General features: G+C 33.7%; 1 protein-coding gene across 2 annotated transcripts; it reads right to left on the bottom strand.

Annotated features, from left to right (window-relative positions):
• Positions 1–25: 25 nt before the first annotated feature.
• On the bottom strand, positions 26–7,840 carry LOC125223104 (actin-related protein 2/3 complex subunit 1A-like). 2 transcript variants are annotated; one of them, XM_048126084.2, is made up of 16 exons: positions 7,706–7,840; positions 7,480–7,566; positions 7,301–7,386; positions 6,482–6,558; positions 6,209–6,303; positions 5,149–5,218; positions 4,187–4,256; positions 3,622–3,695; positions 3,504–3,540; positions 2,308–2,389; positions 1,829–1,917; positions 1,658–1,743; positions 1,046–1,106; positions 631–728; positions 435–493; positions 26–334 (listed from the first exon to the last, which is right to left on the bottom strand). In XM_048126084.2, the coding sequence occupies exons 2-16, from the start codon at positions 7,547–7,549 to the stop codon at positions 264–266; spliced, it is 1,125 nt and encodes a 374-aa protein (XP_047982041.1). In that variant the 5' UTR covers positions 7,550–7,566; positions 7,706–7,840; the 3' UTR covers positions 26–263. The 2 variants fall into 2 exon arrangements, with proteins under 2 accessions (XP_047982041.1, XP_047982042.1); XM_048126085.2 differs by having other exon boundaries at positions 7,480–7,563; positions 7,706–7,823.
• Between the last annotated feature and the right edge of the window lie 1,147 nt (positions 7,841–8,987).

Below are 8,987 nucleotides of genomic sequence, written 5' to 3' on the forward strand. Positions count from 1 at the left end.
ATATGGAAATTTTCAAGTCAAGAAATGTATGAAACACCTAATAACTGGGCAACTTATTTTATTTTCCAGTCATTACAAATACACATAAATCACAAGGAAAAAAGGGGGGAAGGGGTGCATAATTGATCAAATTTAGGCTCTTAAAACATGAGTACTATATTAATTGTGAATAAACTCAAAGAATCTAGTGAAGGAACCTGTGTACAGATCAATGAGCATTAATCATCCGAGCATAACGCTGCTGTAAATGCAATATATTAACTTCATCCTTGTAAATATTCCATCAGATCTTGTTGAGTTTGTAAATCCCATGTGACTACCTTGCCATCCAATCCTGTGATAAGAGTGTGACAATTGATTATACAAGAGGTTGTGGTACGTTAAAATTTGAGGAAAAGTTGGTTCAACAAACAAGTGCTGCAATGTATTTGAACCTGCAGTGGTGAAGGTCGTAACTGTGGCATCCCTTGTTTTCTTCAAAGGCACAACAGAACTAGAATATGGAAGCACGAAAGAGGATAAGGCCAATGGCTATACAGTATTTCTTCGCTTGTATGAAGAAGTGAAGAGGAAAACAAAATGTACAGTTGAGGAAGAGGAACAATAAAAACAAGGGGGTTAGAGTCATACGTTATACAGTTATCATGAGCACGTATTCTTGAAGACTCACTGGCCTCATTGCTACCAGACTTTGATTGGCCGTACAATTTTCCAAATGTCCCTGATAACTGAACAGAATGAAAATTAATATCAGAGTGTGCTTGGTAATCAACAAGATATATCCAAAACCAACTAGTTTATGTCAACTATTATTATTTTCCCGTAACAAACAAAAGAGCAGGGTTAATACTTGTTTCACAAATAAAGAACACAGACATTGTACTTTTGAGCTGACTTGTAGCTGCACTAAAATAGTCTAGGTATAATAAATCAAGCAATATTGTGAACTTAAAAATTACATTACCTACAGATCTAAAATTTTTTTGTGATTTATACGAGTCATTAATTGTAAATTGTGTGATGACTAAACCAGAAGAGCACATACCTGCGAACCATATTTTGCATTTGAAGTTTGTTTCCTCTCATCAAGAAACCTCAAGAAACTCCTACAATTATAAAACAAGAATCAGTTAGTTTGAACTCTGGCATAGCTATGAAATGCATCCTGCTGATGTCACTTTGCCTGCACTCTCCAATTTTTATTGGTCATTTAATAGATAAAGGGAAAATCATTTAAGAAATCAAAAAATGGTGACTTTCTATTGGCCAACAAACACTCGTATAAGTTAACAGGTACCATTAAAAACATGTCTCAAAAGTTAATGGGCAACCATTAAACTCTTCAAAGAAAACTTTCTGATGAAATATGTGACTTCCTGAGAATGAATTGACCACCAGGTTAAGGTAGCATGCATTTAAATGTTAAGTGGACGAGTTAGTACTCATTAGTCATGATCATACTATGATAAAGTTGATGACTATTTGATTTTTAGTTGAACAAACTTTTCTGTAACATATACACAGTGGAAGTATATAGTGATACAATAATAACAGAGAAATTCAAGACAAATAAATCTGAGCCACACTATCCATGTTATTAACATATGAATATAGGAGGAAATAAAATAAGAAAAGCTAAGTAAAAAGTTCATCCTACCATAGTCCCCTTTCATCGGCCGCGAATACCATGGGATTGCAATCATATCCCACACCAATAACCATTCTTTCAGAAAGGAATAAAACCTGAATTATATACATCATGAAAAAATTATACATAAAGAAGATCAAAAGAAAAGCTATCAATGTTTTAGAGTGGATGCTGACCCACATCTCGAAGAGGCAGATCTCGGAATGCTACACTTTGAGCAGATGGAGAGGGACCAATTTCGTCAACAAAGTAGATCATCGAATCATGGCCTATTCACAACAGAAAACATATGTGTCATGAAAACTGATTTCAAATCCCAAGAGCTGCAGCTAAATAGAGTTTGAACTATAGAGCTGCAGCATGTAACAATAGAGCTCCTGGATCAGACCCCATGGACTAACGTAGTCTTAAAGGATCTGTGAAACACTATAGAGCTGCAGCACGCAACTAAATAATAACTGATCTTTTGGTGATTCACAGATCTTTAAGCCAAAGTTAGTCCATGGGGCACTACAATCCAGGAGCCTATGTCCCCCATTTATCAAAGGATTCCTTCTCTTCTTTTCTAACTCTTTTTGCAATATAAATCAGCAGCATACAGTGACATGAAGTTTTAAGTAAGACCTTTGTGGCAACAGAGAAAATAATTATTAGCTCACCTGCATAGGCTAAGGTATTTCCACTTGGGGACCACCTGATACCAAAGGTCCAACTGTGTGAAAGATCAAGCTGCATGATTTGCTGGACAGCAAAATAATGTTACAGAGACAATCAAGTAAGTAAATAGATAGAGAACAATGCGCTGCAGGATGAAACTTAGAAGGATCAACTCTCCTCATAAGCCACTATTTTTTCTAGTAAAATCACTATAAGATCATTCTCATGCTATTGCTCTATTTTAAGAATTTAAGTGCTTCACTGCTTCTACAAATTTTCTTATTGATAACTTATATCTTAAGTAGTCCAATTATCAGTATTACAGAACAAATTTTAATTCATTGCATATCAGTTGATGAATCAATTTCCAAGTAGAATAGAGGAGCATTTAAACTAAACTAATGTAGGAATACAAGAGAACATTTGTGGTGCATCAGAAACCAAAAGTAAACTCAGCAGTCAGAGCTCACATTATAAATCAGACCAACAATGAACAGCCATCAGTTCAAATGTTTCAATATTTAACTAGTCTGAAAGGAAATGTCAACAAAGATTCTGCAGTTCCCAGCCCCAGGCAATAATTTAAGCAAATGATTTGTGCTTGTGGGAAAGTTCTATACTGTTTTTTTCCAAAATTTTGGAACTTCAAGTTGCTGACGTTTTTTTTGTATAAAACATTCAAGACTAGAAGTGACTGAATGACCAAGAGTATATCGGGAATTACATCCAGATAATGATGAACTAAGCCCCATAGTAAGTTCAGCAGGTAGGCCGTAGACAAACTTGTTTCTAGTTAAGTAATGAAGAACGACATCAAAAGATTAATATCAAACTATCAACAGATACTTCTTTCTGACTCTATCAAGGCCAAATTATTTTAGTGTTATTTTAAAGACAAGCAAATTACAGCCACAATGCTCAAGATGCCTACTGATACCAGTAAGTCAGAGACACTGCTGGATTTGTTTTACTTTTACAAAAGAACTTAGCCTAAACATACAAATTAGAGCTGGCTGCTGAGGAAAATAAATTCTAAGAGCTGCTCCTACAGTGTCACCTGCAATTACATTTCAACCGCCACGAACATTATGGTGTATTGTTACCTTATTAAAGCTTTTAGCTATAAACAAACAATACTACTAGCATATCATCAACATCTAGACTAGGCTATTTACATGTGAAAGGAAACTATCAGTACCTCTCCGAATTTTGAATCAGAACCACTGGAAGTATGCCTGCGAGATTATAAGATTAAGTATAAATACAATTATAAATGAGAACTCAAATGACTGAGAACTTTGTGCAAAGATACATACTTGGTATCTACACCTTTAATGAAAGTGGAGAAAACTCTGCATTTTCCATCTGTTGAGGTGGTTGCAAGTAATACCTGAACAGATGTTGAGACTAAAGAAGTAAGAGAATGTAGTTAAGCCTTCTAAATTTAGAAAGCAAAAGGATATGTTACTTTATTGTCAAAAATTACTGATTGACATTTCAGCAAACAGAACTGTGCCTTAAGGCCAACTTGGTGTCCCGGAGATCATTATACAAGACAATAATTATCATATTCTAAATGGAAAATACATGTGGATGCACGACCCTTGGCAGTGCTTGTCCAAAGCTGTTTTTCTTAAGACACAATGTGGCTTGATGACAAACTAACTCAACTGAACTCGAACTTCAGCAATTACTTACATTCATTTACATACCCCATTTACTTGTTATCTATCAAGTGCTTCACGCACAGGCTTCATAAATCTCTGAATCAAAGTGCACACGATGCTCAAGTACATCACATGTTACATACCAATGTTTTCCTAGATATTAAGTATAGAATACAGATATATTGGTAAAGAAAATATCACTGAGAAGCCTCACATTATTAGGATGCCAAGCAATACTTGTTACAGATGAATCATGCCGCTTCCGTATAATTTTACTGACCCACCTGTAAGAAATGTAAAAGATCAAATATTAATGCACAGACTGTCACTCCTTCATAAACAAATATATTAAAGAAAAGGAAACATTTCAGAATTCTGACAATGAAGAAGAAAAATATCATAATGTACTCAAACATATCTTAAAGATCAATTTGATGTTAATTGACCCATCTAAATTGCAAGATATGCTATTAGAAATGATCATGTATGGCTATATTTTCCATTCAAATTTCTAAATTATAACTTGCTATGGGAACAAAGAGACTAGGATATCAGAATCTTGGCCATAGTTCACTCAGCTGTCAGCTTCCTGATAAACCTAGTAAAATCCTTCTATCCAAGTTAAACTCACCCCTGCAAACCATAAATAAGAGTAGCTCATAGCTATTCCCATACTGGAATTCCAAATTATGCTGTCTTTCAGGAATATGTTTTCTTTAGTTTCTTCATTGATCCACGCAATTTGCATTGCAAACGAACTGAGTATGTTGTAAATATAACAAGTTCATAGCCACCATTTTTTTTTCTGGAAAATGCCCTTAATAAAGCAAAAAGATCTTTACTGACTAGGTATTTGATTCAAATTTTTTAAACGAATTTTTTGTTTCATGTTTATTCTAATTCTGTTAACTGTATCTTGTGTTTGGTGCATAGAAAGATATTGTAGCTACCTTAAAATGTGAAGTTCAGATTTTTCTATACGAAAGAAATTAATACCACTGAACTGAAATTGAGTATAAGAAATCACATTCAATGTTTTAAAACCAGGTTAGCGATAGAATCATAGAACCACTAGCCTTATAGGCCACTGGTGAGATTGATCACCCAACTCAACTACATCATCTCATATACAAATGATAAGGAATCAACATTGGTATTAGTACTAGTAGATCTTACCAATTGTTCTCTTGCTCATAGTAGCATACACAAACAGTTTTGGCTCCACTTCCAACAGCAAATTTGTTCTCTAAAAGCGAGATATTAGTTAGACAAAATACTGAGATAGACTCTTCAGATGCAAAATCAAGATTACCTCTAGTAATTTTCCAGAGTTTTTATATGGTAATATTATAATTCTAAAAGACAGTTTCAAACTGAACTATAGAATAAATGGCAATATACATGACAAGAAAATAGAGTCACCATATCATGCATTGATAGATTTTATATTCATCTCAAGATACTCAACCAATGAAACTTGATTTAATTGTTCATCAGTTAGAATAATCATCACCACCCTTATTCACACAGTCACACATTAGCATAATTCAAGAACTGCTCAAGAAACCTAATCAAACAACTTTATGTATATCTCGGCTCACAGTCTAATCAAGAAACATCATCAGTTTCACTTTCAACAAATCCATAGATAGCCTGCTTGCAAGAGTATCCAGTTTTTGGGAGTTAAAACGCTGGAGAAAGTAAGCAAGTAGCTAAAATAAGAATGGAGAATTTTTGGGAATGCAGTTCAAAGGTGGAAATAAGATAGGAGGGTGCAGATTATATTAGCTGCAACTGAAGTAGGAGCTTTTACACATCCTTATATGTATTCTAAATTGAATTTTGAATTTTGACTTAAAGAGATTCACTTCAAGAAACTTAAAACATACTGTATAATAGATACATTACCAGATGTTACATTCATATATAATTGAAATACTGTACAAAATATAGCGATGCAGAATAACAAAAATATTGGACATGCAACATATACAAATGATACTCCCAGTGTCCCACAGCTTTCAAAAAAAGGCAAGCCAAATACTCTGAATGTTAACACTTTCCCCAGCATCATGTACCATACATCCTAGCCTCATAGTAAATGACTACTATGCAACATTTAGCTATAAGTTTTATTCAGTACAATGTAGATAAGGGCTGAATATGAAAAGTGTTGCAAAATTATAAAGTATAGAAATTGCGTATGACATCAATAAAATGAACTTGGTTAAGGTACCTTTTGGACTCCATTGCACACAAAGTGCTGCACGGTTTAGCCTGAGGATTACAAGAGTTGGGACCCATTCCGATGCTTCTTGTGACCAAACATATCTAAGAGAAATAGAATAGTTTGTCAGTGTATAGATCAACTGCAGCAAGAAAGTGTCAATTGCATCAACTAGCAGGAAGAACGCAAGAGAAAAGCTAGCAACAAATTAATAATAGGAACTAATACATAGTAATTTTAATAGCAGAAAGACTACTAACGCTTAAACTTATGGCCACTTACGAATTCCGATCATGAGAAACAGTAACTATTTGATCCGTTCGTCTGCTCCAGTCTATTCCTGAAACAAGTTGATCATGCTGCAACCAGAAGTTAAAAGTAAGAAGAAAAGAACTGATAGGAAACTATCCTCTAGAGCAATAAGCAATAATTTAGATGAAAGACTTGGACTAAATAGGGTGCTTGGTGGTGAATTCAGGGAAAAAACGAAATGGAACCGAAGCTGCTGTGTGGTACAGATGAGCTATTCCTCAATGGTACTTTTGATGCCCAAAAGTGAGAATCAACCATACCCTAAAAAATAGTGGATCCAAACCCCTTGCCTATCTATTGTCAGTGCTCTTAAGTCCTCAGTCGTGACCAACTGACCATATAAATAACTCAACAGCGATGACTTCAAGCACCATGACAGCACAATTAACTAGGATATTTGATTTTAAAGTTTCGCTAGTTCGTATGCAAGTGCCAGGTTTGCACTTGATCAGGATAATTTCTATTAGGGGAGCTGTGTGAAATTGCCAAAATCGATTCACTAGCCTTGAGAGAAATATTGTCCATAATATTCTTAACTTCATGACATTGTTTTTATCCAAGAAGACCCATCTATCAAATTGAACACTGTCACCGCAGAACTATGCCAAAATACAAAGAACCATACCTACAGAGAAGAGCTTCGTCACTTTCTAACTAAGGTGTCCAATGTTCTATCACAAAGCACATTCCATAAGATGAAGGATGCTGGAAAACCACTCTAATTTCAACCAACCATCTCTCTCTCTCTCACTGTCACACACATACACATAAAAGGTCGTCACGGTTTACCTTATGAAGAACATGGATCTTCTCCCACTTGCCTTCCAACATCTTATAGATATGCACTTCGTTGTTATTGGGACAAAAAGCTATCACTACAATTCGAAAACGGGGGAAATTACGAGCAGTTCAAAATCGCCCAAAACCACGCATAAAAAAGAAAGAAAAAAATCATGAGAAGGGTTTACTGGATTGATCTGGGCTCCAAGCATGACAGGTGATGCACGGAGCGAACTGATGAACTGATACTGAAGCCATTATCGCATCCAATTCTTCTAAAAGTTGAAATGATTCAGAATTCTTCAACCAAATTTCAGGACTTTATCGGGAACGAAATTGAAATCGAAATCGAAATCGAAATCGAAATTGAAGCGATGGGTAAGAGTAAGATCTAATTTGATGGCATCGATGTACCTTATGGAAAGAAATTGAATAGAAGCTAGATTGTCTTCATCAACTCAAATCGTCATGCTTAAGATTGCTTCCTTGCTAATTACTTAACTGATTATTTTTTAGTAGGAGTAGCTCTATCTCTGAAGCAATGGGCCGATCCAAATAGATTGAAATTATTTATAACTAGTATCGCACCCATGCACCGTCAATTTTATTTTCTTCAAAATATAAGATATTTATTTTAAATAAAAAAATATTATTATGTGGATCTATAAGTGTAAATTTATTATAAACATATACTCACAATAATACATTTGATAAAAATAGTAAATTTTATTAGTGTATAAACATTACTTATTCTTAAGAAATCTATTTTATAAAAAGATACTCCATTATAGTCGAGCTTCATTTCATTCTAATATAGTGACCCTATACACTAAAAACCCTAACCTTGAAACCTAAATCCTAAACCCTTAACTTTAAAATATACTCATCATGACCAACAAATGAGCTAAATATCAATAAAATTTTCCCTCTGTCCCAGTTCAATTTTACTTTGTTAATCACTTATCTATTTTGAGGTTTTTGATATGTATTCGATATTCAATATCTTACACTGGGTCGGCCTACTTGATAATCCTTACTGATAGTAGAGGTTTTTTTTACCTGAATTTTGGCTGTAAATATGTTTAAATGTTCATATCAAGAAAGTGTTTTACAATAGAGCTATGTGAACGGTAAACAAAAAAAAATCTTGCTTGCATTCATCCAAGCATCTATTCACCCAATGGTATTATTTATTGGAGCCGAAGTAGTATTTTGTTGAAGCTATACTTGTAAAAAAAAGTTTAAATATGAACTACATCAGTTAACAGAGAATGATCCTCCGAATAGGATTTAAAAGTGATAGTTTCATTATGATATAATTTAAAAATAGTTCTAACGTCACCAAATTATTTCTCACGACTTTAAGCTTTAAAATGGTCTTAGATATACAAATTTTTTAAGTTACTAATTTCATTTTCATATACTACGATTTTTAAAATAAATAAGTATATATGTATATAACTATCTAAATAAATAAGTATATTTTTCTATTGAGAAATTGTAAGTTTATAACATTGTATTAAATACGTAGGTTAAACTATACTTTGCAAGTTTGGGTACATAAAAATATTTTTAGTAGATACACAAAAATTGTTGTATCCAAAACGAAGATTAAAATTGTGGTGGGTTTACATTTAAATTATGAAATCATTCTAGTAAATTGTAAGTATGTACTTAGTAAATTTATGAGAATTAC

The sequence above is a fragment of the Salvia hispanica genome, chromosome 1, assembly GCF_029641045.1.
Source record: "Salvia hispanica isolate PSC_SH4W2 chromosome 1, Shi_PSC_v1, whole genome shotgun sequence".
Lineage (NCBI taxonomy): Eukaryota > Viridiplantae > Streptophyta > Magnoliopsida > Lamiales > Lamiaceae > Salvia > Salvia hispanica.